The following is a 24,056-nucleotide window of genomic DNA, read 5'->3' as shown; positions in this document are numbered from 1 at the left end:
TATTCTTTAAATTCTCTGCTTCAATTCCTTTCGCTAGCTTTCTCTGACCACGCGCTCGGATGGGTCACCGCAGAATCTGGTCATACACCTATAAAAACCCTTGTCACACCATATACTCGTTTCTCTCCTTCACTAGGACGTGATTTCCTTGACACCAACAGCCCACGACGAATTGATTTTTCGTACCCAGTTTCACATCCGTGGCCGGGAGCCTAAACACAGGCGTCCTGCACATGTTTGCAGCAGTTATTCTTCCTGCTTCACGCAAACAGGCTAATCTATCCGATCGGCCTCAGAATCTGTCTCTGCTAAGGTTGAAGAGCCGACGAGCCCCGACAGCCACAATGTGGCCGAGGAGCAGGCGTGGCCACCATCCTTGCGGGGTATTGCTTCCGGGTTAGGCTCTGCGTCTGCCGCTCAAGTACCAACTCTCGCGAGATCTGGCCAGAGACCCGGCTCTTCAATCCTGGCTCGCGACCTGGGTTTCCGCTGTGTGACGCCGCTACTCAACATTCCGGAACAAGCCCTATTGGCGCTGCGCCCCGGAAGCGGAAGTGCTCTTCCAGACTGTCAGAGCCCGTGTTTGGTGGAGGTGGTGGTAGTGGTGGTGGACTGGAGTTGGTGGTGCAATCTGGGAAAATTGTGTTCGTTCCTTTTTTTCCTGGTTGTGGAGCGTTTCCCCTGTGGCGGGTGGGAGTCAGACACGAGAGTGAGAGATGAGTACCATGTTCGCGGACACATTGCTCATCGTTTTTATCTCTGTGTGCACGGCTCTTCTTGCTGAGGGTGAGAGCAGCTGCTTTTACGTTTGATCAGCCCCCAAGGGGAAGGATCCTAGGCCCAGGGCCCCTCGCGCCAACAAAGGAGAGATCGCGAGGCTTGCTTATGGGGAGGGGCAGCGTGTCATCTTTTCCATTCTAGGGAATCTCGGGGACTGGAGCTGCAGGGGTAGTGGGGAATCCCCTGGCCAAGTGTTTTTGATCGATGGTAGATTTCATTGTGTATTTGTGAAGACACCTTATATCACGGTCGTTTGGGTCGAAGCGTCAGTTGTCTTAACATTTGAAAAAAGTTAAGTACTGCTAAGTATATAGCAGCTACTGGTAGTTATATAGCAGAAAGTTGAAATCCTTCCTTATGTAACAGTAACCACTAATAGCGGTTGTGACTGTTCCAAACTTTATTATTATGTTGCTCTTAATATTTAAGGTATCACCTGGGTCCTGGTTTACAGGACAGACAAGTACAAGAGACTGAAGGCAGAAGTGGAAAAACAGAGTAAAAAATGTGAGTATGGTAGCATCCTTTGGAATAGCTTCAACATGTCATGCTTCCTGAATGCATGCTCACAGTAGGAGCATCAACTGATATAAAAACTTTATAGGAGGGCCTCACCTGGTGGCGCAGCGGTTGAGTGCTGGGCTGCGAAGCTGCCCGCAGCCTCTGCAGTGCCGGTCTGATTCCCTGGGCGAGGGTCCCACGTGGCGCGCAGACCTCTCCTGCAGCACCTGCTGCTCCCCTCAGCAGTGTATTTCATCAGTCTGCCTGTTCTGTTCCCTGCTCTGGCTCTGGTGAATTCTCTTGCCCTCCCGCGCTTCTGACTGTACCCAGTGCTTGTAGAAAATAAATAATTCTAAAAAAACAAAACAACAAACTTTATAGGAATACAAATATGAATCCAACTGAAAGTTTGTGTAGAAATGTAAGACTTTTATGTAAATTGTATAACAAAAACTAAAACAGAGTAAGAGCCCTGAGAGGTAGGTGTTATGTACTGTGATTATTCTCAAGAGATCCCCTCCATGGTGGCCAAAGGGGTTAAACGCCAGCACTATGAAGTAATACATAACTATTGCAGCATGGGTTTGATCAGCAGCCAGGGAGGTGAGCTCCATGGTGCAGCAGCTGCGGTGTAGGCCAGAGATATGGGGAGGTGAGAGGATTCACCAGAGACAGAGCAGGGAGCAGAACAGGCAATTTTACTAAATACACTGCTCAGGGGAGCAGTAGGCAAGACAGGGAGGGAGCAGTAGGCAAGAAGGGAGAGGGCTGCTGTGCCATGTGGGTTAGCTCCCTGGCCAGGGATGGAACTTAGACCTTAGCAGTGATAGCACTGAGACCTAACCTCTAGGCCACCAGGGAGGCCTCATAATTATAATTTTTAATATAATTCTTTAATATTCTTGCTTTTAGGGTAAGTATCAGGTGAGGTGATGTTGGTATTACGGTGTTATGGTCTTAGGTACGCTAGAGTGTTTATCAAAACTCAGTAAGCATGTATTATTTTCATTTATCTGTCTACAATTGTACCTATTATTTAGGTAACCATAACTGAATGAATGTATTCCTGTCTTCTATAGTGAAAATGAGAATGAAACTATAGGCCACTGTAGTAACCTGAGAGCACAATTGAAAATTGTGCTTACACTTTACCTAAGGAATCACTCTCAGCTGATAAGAAAATCTCAGTTTTGTGATTGTATTTTCTTTTTTTTTTTTTCCTTAAGATATTACTCTTCTAGAGGTGAGTGAAGGTATTTCAACTTTTTTTTTTTTTTTTAAAGACAGATTTTTTTATTTATTTTATACAAGCACTGGGTACAGTCAGAAGTGCGGGAGGGTGAGAGGATTCACCAGAGCCAGAGCAGGGAGCAGAACAGGCAGAAGGACTGAAGTACACTGCTGAGGGGAGCAGCAGGCGAGGCAGAAGAGGTCTGTGCGCCATGTGGGACCCTCACCCGGTGGCCGGGGATTGAACTGGTGCTGCAGAGGCTGCGAGCAGCTTCGCAATCCAGCGCTCAACCGCTGCGCCACGGGGGAGGCCCCTGTGATTGTATTTTCATATAATCTTTTATGGGTATTTGATTAATGATGTTTACAATATTGTTTTCCTTAGAACATTGTGTCTACTTTTTACTGTCAACAGGTATGGGAAAAGATGCTGGAAACGGGGGAAGGAGAACACAGTGACTATGATGGGACTATGGGTGCTTTGGTGGTGGTAAAACTATGGTGACCATACCTGAGGGGAGAAATCCTTTATTGTGAAAAAACAAAGATGTTTTTAAAAAAAATCAGTTGAGAGCATAATCAGTCAGTTTGTAATTTTCTTTTTTTTTTTAAAGATTTATTTTTTAGGGCCTCCCCTGTGGCTCAGTGGTTGAGCGCTGGGTTGCGAAGCTGCCCGCAGCCTCTGCAGTGCCAGTTCAATCCCTGGCCGCCTGGCGAGGGTCCCACATGGCGCGTAGACCTCTCCTGCCGCCCACTGCTCCCCTCAGCAGTGTACTTCGGTCCTTCTGCCTGCTCTGCTCCCCACTCTGGCTCTGGTGAATCCTTTCACCCTCCCGCGCTTCTGACTGTACCCAGTGCTTGTATAAATAAATAAATCTTAAAAAAAAAAGATTTATTTTTTATTTATACAATAGCTGGGGTGCAGGCCAGAGGCGTGGGAAGGTGAGAGGATTCACCAGAGACAGAGTGGGGAGTAGAACAGACAGACCGACCGAAAGCACTGCTGAGGAGAGCAGCGGGTGAGACAGGAGAGGTCTGCCATGCCATGTGGGAATCTCCCTGGCAGGCCGAGAATCGGACCCGCACTGCGGAGGCTGCGCTGAGCCACCGGGGAGGCCCCAGTTTGTAATTTTCTTGTAGTCTTTCATTGGCTCAGTTGTGATAAGCATCCTTTGTTTCTTTAGCATAGTGCATAATTTTGACTGTTACTATTTTGTTTTCAGTGGAAAAGAAGAAGGAAACAATAACAGAGTCTGCAGGTCGACAACAAAAAAAGAAAATAGGTAAGATGAGTTATTGGTATACATAAAATTTAGATTTTCTTGGCAAAATATTTTTGTGATGATACAATGAAATTTTTAATAGTGATAATAGTGTTTGCATACATACTTTATTTTACTTGATTCAAACTTTTTTTTTAAAGATTTATTTTATTGTTTATAAAAGAACTGGGGTAAGGCCAGAGGTGTATGTGGTGAGGGGTGAGAGGATTCACCAGAATTAGAGTGGGGAACAGAACACGCAGATTGACTGAAATACACTGCTGAGGGGAGCAGTGGGTGAATCAGGAGAGGTCTGCTGTGCCATGTGGGTATCTTCCTGGCCGGGGATCGCACTTGTGCTGCAGTGGCTGTGAATAGCTTCATGGGTTGCATCTTAAACCCTTGCGCCAACAGGGAGGCCCTGATTCAACTATTTTTAGGACAAGTTTAAGCAGGTGCTCCTTTTTGTTCTTAGCTTTGAAATTTTAGTTTTAGTGTAATGTTGACCTTCACCACTTTTCAACTTGACTGAGGATTGCTTTAGTTTGTAAAGCCTTTCGTTTTTCATATCTGAGATTTATTTCTAATTAAGTCTGCGTTATTTGTATACATTGTTGCCATAGCTTCCTTACAAGGTTGACTTGTAATGGTAATCCACTAAGTGGTAGGAAATTTTTTTTTTTTTTAATAGAGGCATGTTTTATTTATTTATTTATTTGTTTGTTTGTTTTGTTTATACATGCACTGGGTACAGTCAGAAGCACGGGAGGGTGAGAGAATTCACCAGAGCCAGAGCGGGGAGCAGAGCAGGCAGAAGGACCGAAGTACACTGCTGAGGGGAGCAGCGGGCGGCAGGAGAGGTCTGCGCGCCATGTGGGACCCTCCTCCGGTGGCCGGGGAGCAGCTGGGGATCGAACCGGCCGCGGGCATCTTCGCAACCCAGCGCTCAACCGCTGCGCCACCGGGGAGGCCCGGAAATTTTTTAAGTCATTGTTATCTAGTTTTAAAAAATAATGACAGCTTAAAAATAATGACAGTTTTTGTTTTGTCAGTGTAATTTAGAATTGAATTACAGAATGTGATTCTATTCCAAAAAGACAATTTGTAAATTATTAGATATGATTTGTATTTATATTTTATTATGCTTTCTGATTCTGAAATCAGGAAAAAATTGTTGTGAAATTGTCTTTGGTTTAGAAGCTTTGTCCCTATAACTACATCACTGCTTTTATCCCAGGACAAAATTCTATGGGAGAACATTTTTAAAAGCCATAGAAGGATTTTTAAGCGGGGGAGTACCATAATTTTGCCTTTTAAGTAAATCTGACAGGCTGCTTTGTGGAAGGTAGGTTTGAGTTAACATATTTGGAGGCAGTGAGATTGGTTAGGAGTTTTCAAATAATATAGGTAAGAGATGTTAGAAATCCTAACTAAGGAGGAGGTAGTAAGGAGGAGAGAGGTTGGATTCATAAATATCTAAGAGAACTAAATATCTAAAAGGAATATTACCAGGACTTGGTGTTGGTTGAGAGTAGTAGGGTGTCAAGGATCCACCAAAGTTTCTGACAAACATATTTTCTGTACCTTTCTTTTTAGATCTCCACCCCAAGCCTTCTCCTTCATTGGTAATCCAATTCCTCTTTAACTTGCTTCATGCAAATTCACCTCATCAGCTCTGACCCCAGTTTTCAGCCTCCACAATTAAAAAAAATTTTTTTGCTACATTGTAAGATGGAAGATAGACCTTAACTCTGTTCGTTCTTGTTCATTTCCTACTATATGTCTTCAACACCTCTACTCTCTCCTGCCTGTGTCCTTTTCCTCCCAAGGAGTACAGACTGCAGCAGTTAAGGGTATAGGATCAAATCTTCATTGCATGATGAATGGTTTAGAAACTATAGTCCAATCTGAAAGTCTTCCTGTAGGCCTGTTCATGTTCCTTTCCTTTTCTTGCCTGAATTTACCAGTCCTTAACACCAGTTAAAAATATTGCAATGTCATGTTTTTTGTTTTAGAGGGTTTTATATTTTTATTTTATAATCTGCCTGTGAGAGGATTTTTATGTGTTATGTTCATTCATTTAATCCATTTAGCTCAAAAAAGTACCTGGCACATAGTAGGCAGACATAAATGTTTGTTGAATAAATTAATCCTGGTAATAAAAATACATGATCAAAGTAGGTGGTTGCATGATGTGTACAGAGACCGTTGGTCTGGGAGTCAGGAAGCTCAAACTTGTCCTGGCGTGGCCATAAAACAATTTTGTGATCTCTGACAAGTCAGTGCCCCATTGTTGGGTCTGTTTCTTTGTAGGTACAGAAATGATGTCCCTTATGTTGATGGAATACAGTTTGGGTTCTGTGCATATGATAAATGAAATATATGTGTCATTTCCTAGCTAAGTGACATAACTGGTTATTTTTAGACTTGACTATGATATCAAGTAACCTAAATTTCAAATTTGTATTAATTGGCTTTTTTTTTTTTTTTAAATAGAGGCATGCTTTATTTATTTAGTTTGTTTGTTTATTTATACATGCACTGGGTACAGTCAGAAGCGCGGGAGGGTGAGAGAATTCACCAGAGCCAGAGCAGGGAGCAGAACAGGCAGAAGGACCGAAGTACACTGCTGAGGGGAGCAGCGGGCGGCAGGAGAGGTCTGCGCACCATGTGGGACCCTCCTCTGGTGGCCAGGGAGCAGCCGGGGATCGAACTGGCGCCGCAGAGGCTGCGGGCAGCTTCGCAACCCAGCGCTCAACCACTGCGCCACCGGGGAGGCCCATGTATTAATTGGCTTTTAAAATTTATGTATTCTTTTTTTTTAATAGCGGCATATTTAATTTATTTATTTATTGGTTTGTTTGTTTGTTTTTTGTTTATACATGCACTGGGTACAGTCAGAAGCACGGGAGGGTGAGAGAATTCACCAGAGCCAGAGCGGGGAGCAGAGCAGGCAGAAGGACCGAAATACACTGCTGAGGGGAGCAGCGGGCGGCAGGAGAGGTCTGCACGCCATGTGGGACCCTCCTCCGGTGGCCAGGGAGCAGCCGGGGATCAAACCGGCGCCGCAGAGGCCGCGGGCAGCGTCGCAACCCAGCGCTCAACCGCTGCGCCACCGGGGAGGCCCTAAAATTTATGTATTCTCTTAAAGAAACAAAGATGGGTTAAATATGCCAGATGGGTAATTAATATTTGAAGCCGAAATACAATTATTATTTTACACTTATGAATCAACTAATTTGGTAATTACTGCTGATATAATAGGAGAATATCTTAATGTACTGTGTTAAAACACTTAACACAAGAGGTAATTTTTAGGGCCTCCCCGGTGGCGCAGCAGTTGAGCGCTGGGTTGCAAAGCTGCCCGCAGCCTCTGCGGCGCCGGTTCGATCCCCGGCTGCTCCCCGGCCACCGGAGGAGGGTCCCACATGGCGTGCAGACCTCTCCTGCCACCCGCTGCTCCCCTCAGCAGTGTACTTCGGTCCTTCTGCCTGCTCTGCTCCCTGCTCTGGCTCTGGTGAATTCTCTCACCGGCCCGCACTTCTGACTGTACCCAGTGCCTGTATAAATAAATAAATAAATCTTTAAAAAAAAATAAAAAGAGGTGATTTTTAAAAATTAAACTTTAAATATTTTTATTTATTTGACTGGAAATATTTTCATGCTCTGCTGCATTTTAATTTTGTGTTAGTACAAAGTAACAATATTTTAGGTGTTCTGCTCATCTTTTTAAGTGATATTAAGGCAGAAGTATTTATAATACCCAAGCTGTGATATTTTAATATCTACTTAATGCTCTGTATTGTGTGTAATTAACCATTTAATTAATTCTTCTCAGAGAGGCAAGAAGAGAAACTGAAGAATAACAACAGAGATTTGTCAATGGTAAGAGTCCTAACTATAAATTCATGGTAAATCACATAAATTTTTTTAGCCAAAGACCCTGATTTATATTAAGTGCACTGTACTTTCCTTTTTAGAAAGTTATAGTCTATGCAGGTTATAAATAATATTGTGAATATTTCTGGACCATATGGAAGTAAAAAATAGGCTAGTGGGCTGAACTGTCCCTTCAGTAATATGAATAGCTTGTTTTTCTTTTCCATTTCAAGTGAGTTGGCTTTATTCTAGTAGCACAGAATTCAGGATAGAACAAAGACTGAAGACAAGCACCCTTTGGCAGAATTCTCCACTGGGTTTACTCTGACTTCACAGCTAACGTAAAAACAGCTGGGTGAGAAGAACTGAAGAGAACACAAGCCTGTGTATGATTTTTTTTTAAAGATTATTTATGGTTACAAGAAGTGGGGTGCAGGCCAGACATGTGGGAGGTGAGAGGATTCACCAGAGACAGAGTGGGAAACAGAACAGGCAGATAGACCACAGTACACTGCTTAGGGGAGCAGCGGGCGAGTCAGGAGAGGTCTGCTGTGCCACGTGGGTGTATCCCTGGCTGGGGATCGAACTCACGCTGCAGAGGCTGCAGACAGCTTCACAGTGCTGCACTCAACCCCTTGCACCACCAGGGAGGCCCTGATTTTTTTTTTTAAACAAGAGTTTATTCTTAAATGTACAACAGACTCCAAGACACCCTATTCTAGCAATTGGTGGCAACAGATATGTGAGGGAATCCAAATGTTTAAATAGGAGTGTAATGAGGAACACCATTGCCTCAGGCACAAGCAACAGCTTAGTTTTTGCCAGATTCCTTAATTCCACCTGTGGTCTTGGGGCCTTCCCTTCCCTTCTCCCCTTCCTGTTTCTGCTTGAATGCCTTACCTTTTTTTTTTTTTTTTTTTTATAGAGGCATGCTTTGTTTTGCTGGTTTGTTTGTTTGTTTTGTTTATACATGCACTGGGTACAGTCAGAAGCGCGGGAGGGTGAGAGAATTCACCAGAGCCAGAGTGGGGAGCAGAACAGGCAGAAGGACCGAAGTACACTGCTGAGGGGAGCAGCGGGCGGCAGGAGAGGTCTGTGCGCCATGTGGGACCCTCCTCCGGTGGCCGAGGAGCAGCCGGGGATCGAACCGGCGCCGCAGAGGCCGCGGGCAGCTTCGCAACCCAGCGCTCAACCGCTGCGCCACTGGGGAGGCCCTGCCTTACCTTTCTTGTCCATCTCCTTGGCCTGCTTCTTGGGCTGCTTCAGGGTCTTCTTGCCACCTTTGTGGCCAGACATGGTGCCTCATGAATAGCTTTGTGAGACTGTCTTGAAGATTATAGCTTGTCCCTTTCACAGACTTCACAATGTGTACCCCTTAAATTTTCAAATGAAATTACTTATTTTCTTTTTCTTCCTGAATCTTTGATTTTATGGTGACCTGGATGAGGCATTATAGATAGGCTCTATTGTTGTCTTTTGTTCTGAGTGTTAGGCATACCATATAGTGGAAAGAAAAGTGATTTCATTACTCATTTCTTATTTATAAAGAGAAGTTTGTTTAAGCGTATTTTTCTAAAGTATAGATAAGCTAATGATATGATTTGACTGATTTTTCTACTTAATTTCTGTATGTTTAACAGAGCATCTGAGCTCTGCAACAGTAGTCTTGTGCTTACCAAGAGACCTTTGTCATATTTCTCTATCTTCTGTTTCTTGAAATTCTTATTATGAAAGATTATATTTAGGGGGCCTTCCTGATGGTGCAGGGAGTTAAGTCTCAGCACAATGAAGTTATCGGCAGCCACTGTAGCACAAGTTTGATCCCTCGCCAGGGAGCTGACCCACATGGCACAGCAGACCTCTCCTTTCTCACCTGCTGTGCCCCTCAGAGTGTATTTCAGTCAATCTGCCTGTTCTGCTCCCCGCTCTGTCTCTGGTGAATCCTCTCACTGCCCCCCTCAATACCTCTGGCCTATACCCCAGTTCTTGGATACATAAATAAATCTTTAAAAAAAGAAAGATTATATTTAGAAGTCCTTTTTTTTAAAAAATAGCTTTTCTCTTCTGTGAATTGTTATTACACGTTCACAGTAGTAAATTTGGAAATTACAGAAAGAAGAGATAAAAATTGCCCAATAACCAGTCTTAGCAGTCTTCTCTTTATTTATACTTTTATGGCATATATCATTAAGGAAGTTTGAACTAGAATAAGTGACAATAGTTTAAACAGATAAATGGTTTTTCTTTTCCTTGCTCAAGAAGTCTAGAGTTGGCAGTCCAGGTGGTGAAGCAGCTCAATAATGTCATCAAGATCTCAGCTTCTGCCATATCTAGTTTAAGGTTGTTGGTCGTTTGATAACTGCTTATCTTCAGGTGTTATATTCTTAATTCTAGGCAAGAATAGTGGGCCAAAGGTCCAAGGGATGTTGGCTGTGTTTGTCCCTTTTTAAAGGGCCTATCAGTACTTGTACTTATAATTCATTAACTAAAACTTAGTCACATGGCCAGCCCATACTATTTATCGGAAGGTGTCAAGGTAAAGAGGTAGAGGATGGGTTAATCAAATAACTTTTTTACTAAGGAGTGCATATAAAAAAATTACTTAAAATCCAAATGTGGGTGTGCTGTTAGTGGTTTTTCTTTAGTGTGAGCTGACAGTTCTCTGGTCTCCTTACAGGTTCGAATGAAATCCATGTTTGCCATTGGCTTCTGTTTTACTGCTTTAATGGGAATGTTCAATTCCATGTGAGTGTCTTTTTATATGGCTTTATCTAACTTTTGCTCCAAGTGAACGTTACATGTGAGCAATTAACTTTTTGGTAATATTTTAAATGTTTCAAAATTACAGAAAAATGGCAAGAATAGTATATGCACTATCCAGATTCACAGTTAACAATTTGCCCTATTTGCTTTTTCCCCTCATTCTTTGTATCATGTATACACCCACACACATATATGCATGTACTCATACATACATTATTTTGTATTTTCTTAATCACTTGAGTGTACATTATAGGCTTCATGCCCCTTTACCAATCAGAACTTCAGTGTTTATTTTTTAAGACATATGAGACATTCACTTACATAACCTTAGTTCAATTTTCAAGTAATCAAGATTACCAAAATCTGGGAAATTTGATTTTGATAGAGTATGTTAGGTTATAATTTTTTCACACTTTTTTTTTTTTTTTAAGATTTATTTATTTTTATACAAGAACTGGGGTATAGGCCAGATGAGCGGGAGGGTGAGAGGATTCACTGGAGACAGAATGGGGAACAGAACAGACAAATTGATGAAATACGCTGCTGAGGGGAGTAGCGGGTGAGACAGGAGAGGTCTGCTGCACCAGTGGGATTCTTGCTGGCTGGCCGGGATCGAACCCGCACTGCAGAGGCTGCGGACAGCTTCACAGTGCGGCACTCAACCCACTGCACTACCAGGGAGGCCCCATCACTTTAATTTTTATAGTTTCCATTATTGTCTGATTAGATAACTTTTTCATAGAAGCATATAATAGAAGTTGATATCCCCAGCACAACAGCATAAACCCTGATCATATTTTCTTCTGGCTTTTTTCTTTTAGAAACATTTCCTTGTCTATCTTAGAAATATAAAAGGAATTGTTCTCAGATACTAACACTATGTTAAAAATTCTCAGAATATTGTGTTTATAATTGAGTCCTCTACTTTTTTTTTTCATTTACCACTAGATATTACATGAGTTTCTCTTTAGAAATGTTTCTCCTTTTTTTTTAACATTTTTTTTTAATAGAGGCATGTTTTTATTTATTTATTTTGTTTGTTTGTTTGTTTTGTTTATACATGCACTGGGTACAGTCAGAAGCGCGGGAGGGTGAGAGAATTCACCAGAGCCAGAGCGGGGAGCAGAGCAGGCAGAAGGAGCAAAGTACACTGCTGAGGGGAGCAGCGGACGGCAGGAGAGGTCTGCGCGCCATGTGGGACCCTCCTCCGGTGGCCGGGGAGCAGCCGGGCATCGAACTGGCACCGCAGAGGCCGCGGGCAGCTTCGCAACCCAGCGCTCAACCGCTGCGCCACCGGGGAGGCCCCGAAATGTTTCTCCTTTTAAGTGTTTGTGTTAGGAACCTTTCAGTCTTTGGAAAAGAGGATTCTTTTTTTTTTTTTCTTCTTCTTTTTTAAAGAACACAAGGGAAGGAAATAAGGAACTTTTTTTTTTTTTAAAGGGCTTTTCTCTCTTTTTTTTTAAGAATTATTTATACAAGTTCTAGGTACAGTCAGAAGCATGGGAGAGTGAGAGAATTCACCAGGGTCAGAGCGGGGAGCAGAGCAGGCAGAAGGACCGAAGTACACTGCTGAGGGGAGCAGCGGGCAGCAGGAGAGGTCTGCACGCCATGTGGGACCCTCCTCCAGTGGCCGGGGAGCAGCCGGGGATCGAACCGGTGCTGCAGAGGCTGCGGGCAGCTTTGCAACCCAGCGCTCAACCGCTGCGCCACCGGGGAGGCCCTGGAAAAGAGAATTCTTAAAGTCTATTAATGTCGTGATTTAGCACAGTGGTTTTGTAAGTGTAGTCTGAGGATCCCTGGAGGTCTGGGAGACTCTTAGGAAGCCCTGGAAATCAAAATTTTTCTTGTAACATTTTTCAGATGTTATTTGCCTTTTTTACCCTCATTCTCTTGTGAATGCACCTCAGAGATTTCATGATATGTAATGTTGTAACAACCTGAATACTAAGTAGCTATGAGAATTAGCAGTTTTCTATTAAAACATTATTTGCCAAAAAGTGTTTTTTTTTAACTGAATCTTTTTCATTTTAGATTTTACATAAAACTATTTCTATTGACATATAATCGCTACCTTTTAAATGATTTAATAAATATTTTAACATTTCTCAGTTTGAATTTGTAAAACAGTAGTAAATATTGTTATAGATAGATATAAACAAAAATGTTTTAGGGGCCTTAGTAGTGTTTTAATGTTAAGGGGTCCTTATATTGAAAAAACTAAAAATGACTAGTTTAGAAAAAGACTGATCAGAAAAATGTAGGCCCTTCCTTCTATCCTTGGACTTTAGGTCACCCTTTCTTTGTTTTTTTAGAGATCAAGGGACTCTATTTCTGTCTCAGATTCTTCTCTGGAACTAAGCAGCTTGTCAGTCTTCCAAAAATAACAGTTCTTTGTTTTTTCCTTTTCAGATTTGATGGTAGAGTGGTGGCAAAGCTCCCTTTCACCCCCCTTTCCTATATCCAAGGACTGTCGCATCGGAATCTCCTGGGGGATGACACCACAGACTGTTCCTTCATCTTCCTGTATATTCTCTGTACCATGTCTATTCGACAGGTGAGTGACCACATTCACTATTTAAATGTGTATGTAGGTCCTTCCTTGCTCTCCTACTCTATGTTAGCTCTTAATTCTGTAGTACTGCAAGTGTCTACCTCTTGCTACGAGATCTTCCATTTGCTTGTTTTAGAATCCCAGCATTATAGTTAGTAAAGCCGTTTTAAAGTGCATTGGTCTAGGTTATTGATTCTTAGGGATGGGAGGTAGCCGTGAAGCCAAGCATGGCTCCCATATCCCAATCTTAGGTGCAGCTATCTAATGGTATAGAAGTAAAGAGTAGTTTTTGTGTTCCCAGCATCATCTTTTCTTTTTTTTTTTAAAGATTTATTTATTTATGCATACAAGAACTGGGGTACAGGCCAGAGGTGCGGGGGGTGAGAAGATTCACCAGAGACAGTGGGGAAGAGAATAGGCAGACTGACTGAAATATACTGCTGAGCGGAGCAACGGGTGAGACAGGTGAGGTCTGCTATGCCATGTGGGTAGCTCCCTGATGGGGGATCAAACTTGTGCTGCAGAGGCTGCTGCTGCTGCTGATTGCTTCACAGTGCTATGCTCAACCCGTTGTGCCACCAGGGAGGCCCGGCATCATCTTTTCTTATTATTCCAGCAATTTTTCGTACTTTAGGAACACAGATAAGTGTAATAAATGGTGATTTTAAGTTATTCACCATTGTGATAGTTTGGTTTATAGAGTTTACATTTGACCAGCAAAGTGATCAGACATTTATAGTGAAAGGGACAAGAGCTAAGAAAGATGTATAGAGGGGCGGGTGATGAGAACATCGAAGAGAGACTTAATATTCAATTAGTCGAAGAGAGACTAATATTCAATTAGTGGAGGAAGATTCAAGCAGAAAGGTTTAGAGAATGAAGTGATTTTTGAGATGGGACTTAAAAAGGTGCTGGGGGGGTTTAATTAACGTTTCTCGTTCAAGAACTCCTTATATTTCAAGGCACTGCAGTTTTTGGATACACTGCCAATCAGCAGGCATTGTGGTGGAGAGGCTGGCTGGTTGTGACAAGTAATGCTTTCTCACTTGTCTGTCGTCTTCTGAATTCTGTCTTTGCATGTACAAATCAGTAGGAAATAGAATTTTAGTTTGAAACTCACAAATATCTTCAGGATCTTTTTACTGCTTTCTCCGCCTTTTCTGTCTCATCCCCACAAATACAAACCTCCAGTCATTCTGACTTGCCGGGCAGTTTTCATGTTTTACTCACCTAGATTTACTTTTTGTTGTGTTCTTCTTTATATCCGGATGCTCCCTTCTCCTCCTTTCACACATTGAATACAACTTTATATAGTTAAGGCTTCCCGAAATCATTTTGTGACACTTAATACATCCTGAAGCATAGATGTAAGAGGGTCATGATGAGATGCAGAAATATCAAAAGACAATTATAGGGCCTCCCCGGTGGCGCAGCGGTTGAGCGCTGGGTTGCGAAGCTGCCCGTGGCCTCTGCGGCGCCGGTTCGATCCCCGGCTGCTCCCCGGCCACCGGAGGAGGGTCCCACATGGCGCGCAGACCTCTCCTGCCGCCCGCTGCTCCCCTCAGCAGTGTACTTCGGTCCTTCTGCCTGCTCTGCTCCCTGCTCTGGCTCTGGTGAATTCTCTCACCCTCCCGCGCTTCTGACTGTACCCAGTGCATGTATAAACAAAAAAAAACAAACAAACAGACCAGCAAACAAATAAATAAAGCATGCCTCTATACAAAAAAAAAAATAAATAAATAAAAAAAAAAAAAGACAATTATAATAGTTAGCAAAGAATGTGTATGACAGGGCCTCCCTGGTGGCGCAGCGGAGTAGTGCCTCAGCACTATGAGGCAGTCCCCAGCTACTGCAGCATGGGTTTGATCCCCAGCCAGGGAGCTGATAGATGCAGAAGATCTCTCCTGTTTCACCTGCTGCTCCCCTCAGCAGTGTATTTCAATAAATCCACCTGTTCTGCTCCCTACTCTGTCTCTGGTGAATCCTCTCACCCCCCCCCCCCCATATCTTGCCTACACCCTAGTTCTTGTATGCATAAATAAATACATCTTTTAAAAAATTCAAATAACAGAAACAGACAGCATATCAGCGCTTGTATACTGAGGCCTGAGAGCCAAAGCATACAGTTTGTGATATTAAGTTAAAATAGGAACATCTACAGCTCCTAGACTGGTACAGCTTAGTGAAATAATTGCTTATTGAATACAGAAAACAGTGGTAAAGGAGCAGCAAAAAAACAGAAAAAAACAGTGCTTGCAGATTTTCTTAAGATGACATTTTTTTAAAATCAGTTAATCCTTTAATCAGTTAATCAGCCTAAGATAGGGCAGTTTCATTTCACATATTGAAATATGGTAACAGGTCATAGCAATTGAAAATAAATCGAATTATCTTTTCTTATTTTATCTGTCTCCCTTTGTTTATTTCCTCATTGTTTAGTGATTAATGATGAGCTATCTTGACCTTCACATCACAACTATTTCCTTTGTGTGAATTTGTAGCAACGGAAATGATAGCTTCCATCAGAGGTGTTAAGTTAGTCTGGGGTAGTGACAGAATTCAATAATAAAAGGAAGTTTTCTTAACTTTTTTTTCTTCTTATGAGTCAGTAGTAGATTGAATAAGTTGGTGATAGCCTCTAGATATAGTACACTAAATCTCAGTCAAAAGCCACTTAAATTGACCTGGTAGATAGCTAAGGAAAGACCGATCTATGCTTATAAATTTATATGATGGTAAAAACTGTGAAAAGAATTCCCTTTCTTTTTTTTTTTTAGATTTATTTATTTATGTGTACAAGAGCTGGGGTGTAGTCCAGAGGTACAGGGGTTGAGAGGTTTCACCAGAGACAGAGTGGGGAGCAGAACAGGCGGACTGACTGAAATACACTGCTGAGGGGAGCAGTAGGCGAGATAAGAGAGGGGTACTGCACCATGTGGGTCACCTCCCTGGCCAGGGATCAAACTTGTGCTGAAGTAGCTGCGGATAGCTTTATAGTGCTGATGCTTAACCCCTTGCGCCACCAGGGAGACCCCAGAATTCCCTTTCTTGAAAGCAAAAAGTAGTTTTGAGGAAAAGTAGAAGAAAACGTTTATCTGTTTTTTCCTTTTGCCATTCATATTTTAATATATAATTTTATGCTTGACTATAATCTAAAAAAAGTATCACTGAGGATTTGTCATTGTCTTCTTCAATAGCTACATATTATCAGAACAGTGATAAGAATAAGTAAATCTTATTTTTTCTCACACTTTTGACTTTTAGGGGAAAGAATTTTGATAAACCTTGTATATTTGTTTTTATTTGTGATGTCAGTATATTTTAGAGTCATGAAAATGATAGGATCAGATATCTGCCCTCCCCTGTACCTCGCTATTAATTTATGTCACTTAAGGTATAGATAGAATTTAACTCATTAGTGTCAATATAGCTTATCTACAGGGTATTTTCATCTGATGTATTCAGTGAGAGAATGTATATGGTTCAGAAAATGATAGCTAAATACTAGTTGAGAAAAATAAATTACTGAGGCATTGTCTTAATCTGATATCTCTGTGAATTATTTCAGTGCATGAGTTAAGTGCTTTATTTAGAATATCTCCTGTCATTTCTGAAGATTGATTCACGTCTTTATACTATGTCAGATTCTCTCTGATGTTGAGAATACAAAAGTAAAAAGCGATGATCTCTGCCCTGTGGCATTTACATGGGAAGATAAATCCATAAGTAATAGTAGAATGTGATTCATGCCATTTGTGTGTGTGTGTGTGGAGGGGGTAACATGATATAGGAGAGAAAATAAATAACCAGGAGTTCCTATTATGAAACTAGGGTTTTATATAAAAGGGCCATTTGCACTGTATCTTAAAGAATGATAAGGGCTTTCCAGTCTCACTGGAGTGTAGTTAGCATGGGAAACAGGATGAGTAGATGTGTGGAGGCTTGAAAGTGTGCAGTGAATACAGGGACTGTTGGACCCAGAGTTGGTAGCAGTATATAACAGTGTTGTACATTTCAGTACAACACTGATTTCTTTCTTTGTGTGTGTATTTCTTATACTGCAAATCTGGTAACAAATTCTCTTAATGTTTATTTATCTAAAAAGATCTTTTTTAAAATCTTTATTCTTGAAGAATATTTTCACTGTACATAAAATTATGGGTTGACTCTGCATTTGTTTTAATTCTTTCAGCATTTTAAAGTGCTTCTCTGCTGTCTTCTCGCCTCTATTGTTTTTGATGAGAAGGCCTTCATATTTTGTATTTCTGGATAACATGTTCCTTCCTTTTCTCTAGCTGTGCTCAGATTTTTCTTTTTAAGTTTGGCTTTGAGCAATTTGACTGTGATGTACCTAGGTTATTTTAAAACATTTTATTCTACTAGACTTGCTGGTTTTCACTAAATCTAGGACAATTTCAGCTATTATTTCTCTAGTGATCTTTTTTTGCCCTATTCTTTCTCTCTTCCTAAAATTCTGGTAATGTTGGTTTATAACACTGCATATGTTTTAAGGGTATATCTCTTCTGGAGATAGGGTAATTTCTATTACTCTCTCTTCAAGTTCTTTTACTCCTCTGGCATCTCTAATCTGAGTTGACTCTAAAAACATTCAATGTTTTAAAATTTTTGATGCAGTGTTTTTTTCATTCCAGAATTTCATTTGGTTATTCTTTTCCTTCCTCTCCCTTCCTCCTTTTCTTCCTATCCTCTTTATTTTTCTTCCTTTATCCCTGCTGAGATTTCCTACTTGTTCATAGCTTATGAATGCTTTTTTAAAAATGTCATTAAGCATAGTTTTTTAGAAAACTATGCTTTAAAAAAGTTTGTCTTCTAGGGCCTCCCCGGTGGCGCAGCGGTTGAGCGCTGGGTTGCGAAACTGCGCGCGGCCTCTGCGGCGCCGGTTCGATCCCCGGCTGCTCCCCGGCCACCGGGGAGGGTCCCACATGGCGTGCAGACCTCTCCTGCCGCCCGCTGCTCCCCTCAGCAGTGTACTTCGGTCCTTCTGCCTGCTCTGCTCCCTGCTCTGGTTCTGGTGAATTCTCTCACCCTCCCGCACTTCTGACTGTACCCAGTGCATGTATAAACAAAACAAACAAACAAACCAGCAAACAAATAAATAAAGCATGCCTCTATTAAAAAAAAATAAAAAGTTTGTCTTCTAATTCCAACATCAGGATTGTCTCAAGGTTAAGCTTTATCTGTTAACCTTTTCTCTTAAGTGTGCGTCTTGTTACCCTGTTACTGGTATATGTTTAGTAATTTTAGATTGTATCTTGGACATTGTGAATGATGGGTTGTATAGACTCTGGATTCCATTATTCTTTGAAATAGTATTGATTTTCTTTTTGCTTAAGTAGACAATGAACTTGGTGCTCATTCTCCAAACTCTTCTCCTCTGTGGTTGGTAGCACCAGATATTTCAGTTATTTTAGTCCTAACTGGGCTTCTTGAAGGCTGTTTCATAAATGTATAGTTTGAGTCAGCCAGAGATGTGGGCAAACTTTGGATATAGAGTTTTAAGCTCTCCTCTGTCAACTCTATTTTCCAGTATGTTTTACCTCAATTATAAGCAATTTTTGCCCTAACCCTGTCCTTTTATTCTCAAACCAGCAAAGGCTACACATTCTGAGTTTGACACACCACATGGTGCCCATCTGGGGTCTGCCATCCATTATGAGATTTAAAAAATCTCATTTGCATTCTAATATTCTTGACTAATCCTCAAATAATTGACTAAACAAGAGATGTAGGGAAATTTTCATTTGAAAAATGGTTAAGAGGGAGAGAGAAAAAGAGATTGATCCCTGACTTTCCCTAAAAGACCTTTATTACACAGGAAGCCCTTGGACAACTAGGACAGAAAATATTCACTGAAAATGAATATTTCTTTTGGAATTTCAGTTTACTCTTTGTAAAATATGTGTTGAAGTCTGCAATATAATTTACAATATAGACATTTTCTAGAATGTTAGAGCCACAGCCACAGGAGACTATGGCTCCTTGAAGGTGCAGATAGTCAGCAGGAGACTTCATGTTCATGACCCTTTTTTATCTTTTTCTCTACTGGTTTTTTACATGGGATTTTGTTTAAAGAAAGGAATGTGGCTTATAGTTTCTAAAAATGGTTGATCTAGTCATCTCCTTTTGAGTGCAGGAAATTGAGATTTGGTTAAATGAAGAGAAATTGCTTTTTGTTTTCTGGAGTCTTCTGACTGCTAACTCAAAATATTTAAGATATACCAGTATTGTATTTTTTCCCAGTAAATATTTCATCTCTATGCCATTCTCCCAAAAAGCCTTTGCAGATATAATGTGAAAATCTTGGGACTATTAGATGGTATATTTGAGGGATTGCATTTAATACCAGCTTTATGAATGTAGTAAAGATTGTATTATGGGAACTTGATGAGAAATTGTCATCAGTTGGAAGCTAAGTCTGGTTGCCAGGAGGGAACTGAAGATTGCCTTGGTGGAGTTATTTTAGACCAATGACTAAGGGATAAAATTTAGCAGAATGTGTTTATTGCCTGTGACCTGGGTCTTCCCAAAATATCCAGTTAGCAACCAACAACTTCCTTGTCTTGATCACCGGTTCTTTCTTATCCTTTGCGAAGAGGAAGGAACGCAAATCCTGTGGTGGTATTTTTCTGTTTTTGTTTTTTTTTTTTCCAACAGAAGGCATGATTACGGGAAAATGTCTTTCCTTTGTTTTTTCCTTTAAGGCATGTACTCTTCAGTGGCTATCCAATTACACAGGACTGGACAAAAATTCAAAGTAATTATTTTTGTCACAATCCTTACCACATATTCTACGTTGCATTTCTGTTATATTCAGTATTATCTTCAGTATATATTACAGTGCCTATGTTTTAGCAAAATGGATATTTCTAAATAAAATCTTGCTAATTAAGAAGATCTATCTGAAAGGGGCCTCCCTGGTGGCGCAGGCAGTTGAGTGCAGCACTGCGAAGCTGTCTACAGCCACTGCAGCGTGGATTCAATCCCCACCTGTCGTGGAGCAACCTACATGGCGAGGCAGACTTCTCCTGTCTCGCCCACTCCTCCCCTCAGCAGTGTATTTCAGTCATTCTGCCTGTTCTGCTCCCTGCTCTGTCTCTGTTGAATCCTCTCACCCTCCCTCGCCTCTGGCCTGTACCCCAGTTCTTGTATAAATAAATAAATCTTGTTTAAAAAAAAGAAGATCTGACCTCAGAAATTTGAGGTCAAAAGAAAATTGACCTCAAGGAGGAGAATTAAGAGAATATAGGGAGGGCCTCCCTGGTGGCGCAGTGGTTGAGCGCTGGGTTGCGAAGCTGCCCGCAGCCTCTGCAGTGCTGGTTCGATCCCCGGCTGCTCCCTGCCCACTGGAGGAGGGTCCCACATGGCGCGCAGACCTCTCCTGCCACGCCCACTGCTCCCCTCAGCAGTGTACTTCCGGTCCTTCTGCCTGCTCTGCTCCCCGCTCTGGCTCTGGTGAATCCTCTCACCCTCCCGCGCTTCTGACTGTACCCAGTGCTTGTATAAATAAATAAATAAATCTTTAAAAAAAAAAAAAAGAATATAGGGAAGGGCCTCCCCTGGTGGCGCAGCAGTTGAGCACTGGTCTGCAAGGCTGCCCGCAGCCTCTGCAGCGCCGGTTCATTCCCCGGCCGCCGGCGAGGGTCCCACCAAAAAAAAAAAATATATATATATAGGGAAGAAGTCAACTTTAATGGATGATTTTGTTGAAAGATATAAAGGGTATAACATATACAAAAATACCTGCTACATAGTGGGAAACTCATTATCTGTAGGATATTTTATTTTATTTTATTTTATTTTATTTTTTAAAGATTTATTTTATTTATTTATACAAGCACTGGGTACAGTCAGAAGCACGGGAGGGTGAGAGAATTCACCAGAGCCAGAGCGGGGAGCAGAGCAGGCAGAAGGACCGAAGTACACTGCTGAGGGGAGCAGCGGGCGGCAGGAGAGGTCTGCGCGCCATGTGGGACCCTCCTCTGGTGGCCGGGGAGCAGCCGGGGATCGAACTGGCGCCGCAGAGGCAGCGGGCAGCTTCGCAACCCAGCGTTCAACTGCTGCGCCACCAGGGAGGCCCATGTAGGATATTTTAATTAATTTTTTTTAATTTAAAAATTTTTTAAAGATTTATTTATACATACAAAAGCCATGGTACAGGCCAGAGATGGGGGCGGGGGGAGGGTGAGAGGATTCGCCAGAGACAGAGTGGGGAACAGAACAGGCAGACTGACTGAAATACACTGCTGAGGAGAGCAGTGGGCGAGACAGAAGAGGTCTGCTGTGCCATGTGGATTGCTCCCTAGTGAGCTGGGGATCAAACTTGTGCTGCAGAGCTGTGAATTGTTTCATATGCTGGTTTTGTTATATTTATATAATTTAAGTTTGTTATATTAACTGATGAAATGGAAGATAAAAAGTTTTTTTTTATGAAAACTAGTTTAATATGTGTGAATTTCTTTAAAAACTTTGGAATTAGCTACAAGTGTGACAACTGAAAAAGATGAGGGAAGGTGTGAAAAATCTAGGAGGATTCTGGACTCAGATTGCTTTGCAAGAGTAAACTCTCTTACCCGTTCAAAACAATTGAAATGGAATGTTTCAGTTTCAGCTTCAAATCATGCAGTAATAACGAAATCCAACCAGAATATCCATTCTCCAAAAAAGACCTTGCTATAAGAAAAAGCTGAGGAATGTACAGTTGTCCCACGGTATCCAAAAGGGATTAGTTCCATGACCCCTGCCAATACTGCAGTGTATGGATGTTCAGGTGCCTTACATACAATGCATGGTGTTTGTGACCTGTGCACATCCTCCCTTATACTTTAAATCATCCCTGGATTACTTCTATTCCCTAATACAGTATAAACGCCATGTAAATAGTTGTTATGCTGTATTGTTGATTGGGGAATATTGATAAGAAAAAGTCTGTACATGTTCAGTACAGACATAAACATTTTAAGACTAATAATTACCTAGTACGAATTTTCCACCTGCACTTGGCTGAATCTGCGGGTAGGGAACCACATCCTACTGAATGAGGAAGATAATGAGGTGGCTAAGTAGGACCTACATACTTTGTTTTTTTTTAAAGATTTATTTATTTATGCATACAAGAGCTGGGGAGTAGGCCAGAGGTGCGGGGGGTGAGAGGACCCACCAGTGACAGAGTGGGGAACAGAACAGGCAAATCGACCGAAGTACACTGCTGAGGGGAGCAGCAGGAGAGGTCAGGAGAGGTCTGCTGCGCCATGTGGGTTGCTCCCTGGCTGACCAGGGATTGAACCCGCGCTGCAGTGGCTGCAGAGAGCTTCGTAGGTTATGTCTTAAACCCTTGCGCCACCAGGGAGGCCCAGGACCTATATACTTTATGTGCTTTCTGTTAAAAGATTACCTCTTATGATTCTTCACTTGAAAAAAATCTGCCTCATTGGTTAGTACACTAAGGTCCTATCAGGGAAGAATGCTTTTTGTTCCAGGGGTTCCATAACTTTGTAGACCTTTTAAAAAATAATATAGTGGTAATCCTCCTATATTAGGTCATAGTTGTACTTTCAGGCCTTCTCTTCATATGAGGTTTATTAAAATACTCTTCTCTATCTCTCATTAAAAATCATTTATTCTATTTTCTTCACAGAACATCCAGAAGATTCTTGGTCTTGCCCCTTCACGAGCTGCCACCAAGCAGGCAGGTGGATTTCTTGGCCCTCCACCTCCTTCTGGGAAGTTCTCTTGAAATCAAAAAGAACCTGATAATTCCTGTCATACCTTTTCAGACATTCATATCAGACTGGCAACTATTTTGTAGCAAGAGCCATAGGCCGCCTTAGCACTCAGGCTGCATTTTATTTTTTAGTTATTTCTAGACTTTTTAAATATGATTCAAATGAGAATGGCACCCAACAAATGTGATAGTGCTTTTGGTCACAGATTTAAAATAAAAGTGTTGGTTAGATAAATTCAAGTGATGTTTATATAATGAGAAGCAAATAGCATCTTTCTTGTTTTGCTTACACCAGTATTTTCTGTGAGACTGACTCTAGGTTGTACTATGTGCCATGTACCATGGGTGTGGCTATTCATGAGCATTTAGAGATCAGAAAGAAAAGTTTAGTTCATGTAATTCTTAATTGGAACTATTTAAATGTGCATTTTAAGCCAAGTATACGACCTGAGCTCAATAGCGGCCAAAATTTTAGCAATTTCATCTACAAGGAGAGATCCTTTTTGTTTGCCATATTTCTATCTAAAACATGCTTTTAGTAATCTGAACATAAATGTGGTAAACATCAGCAGTGTTAAAATAAAATAAAGGATTGAAATAACAGTTTTTAATGTATTATTTTATCATACCACCTCCTGTGCACAATATGGAGTTGTCCTGTTAGAGGAATTGGAACGTGTGAGTGGAAAGGAAAATAGTAACTCATGGGAGTATAAAAATGAGGGTTCTTAGCAGTTCCTTTTACACCCTAGTACCAACTATGGGATTTTTGCAAAGGTCTTCCCATGGAGGCGAGCCAGGCGAGGTTAATCTTGTAGAGCTTCCTCTTAGCCACACTGGTCTTCGGTTTTTGCCATGCTCTTGTAAAGGATGAAAAGATGCTTGCACAACAATCTTCCCCTTAACTCGTGGAATTGAAAATCCTGTATGAGTGATAACTCTAGCAATAAGTACACACATTTATCAGTAGTTTCCTTAGGCGCATGTATTACACCAGTCAGAGCAGATTCTCTGTTTGTGAAGTAACAATCATTAAACTGACAGCAAACTTCCCCATGACATGAACTCTAGAAGACAGTGGGGGTAATAGCTTCAAACCTGAAGAAAGTATCACCTAGAATTTTATACACAGCTGAACCATAAGATGTGGGCGTGGGGTGGGGCAGCATTTTCAGAACTACAAAATCCAAGATAAATGATTATTATTAAAGGATATATCCAGTGACAAAGTAGTTTACCCACCCAAGGGGAAAGTGTGAGATGCAGGAAATAATGGTAAACATAGTAATTGATAAAATATGGATAATGTGTTATGGATTATTATTATTATATTATTATATATTATATT

At 41.5% G+C, this 24,056-nt stretch overlaps 1 protein-coding gene across 1 annotated transcript; it reads left to right on the top strand.

Annotated features, from left to right (window-relative positions):
• Positions 1 to 498: 498 nt before the first annotated feature.
• Positions 499 to 22,720, top strand: TMCO1 (transmembrane and coiled-coil domains 1; the record flags this gene model as incomplete). Its single annotated transcript, XM_084249113.1, has 7 exons — positions 499 to 786; positions 1,210 to 1,287; positions 3,735 to 3,794; positions 7,612 to 7,658; positions 10,330 to 10,397; positions 12,825 to 12,969; positions 22,622 to 22,720. The coding sequence occupies exons 1-7, from the start codon at positions 717 to 719 to the stop codon at positions 22,718 to 22,720; spliced, it is 567 nt and encodes a 188-aa protein (XP_084105239.1). The 5' UTR covers positions 499 to 716.
• Between the last annotated feature and the right edge of the window lie 1,336 nt (positions 22,721 to 24,056).

This window comes from Talpa europaea (assembly GCF_964194135.1).
Source record: "Talpa europaea genome assembly, chromosome: 12".
Classification (NCBI taxonomy): domain Eukaryota; kingdom Metazoa; phylum Chordata; class Mammalia; order Eulipotyphla; family Talpidae; genus Talpa; species Talpa europaea.
The sequence above is the reverse complement of the archived record's forward strand: the minus strand, read 5'-3'. Positions and strand labels throughout refer to the sequence as shown.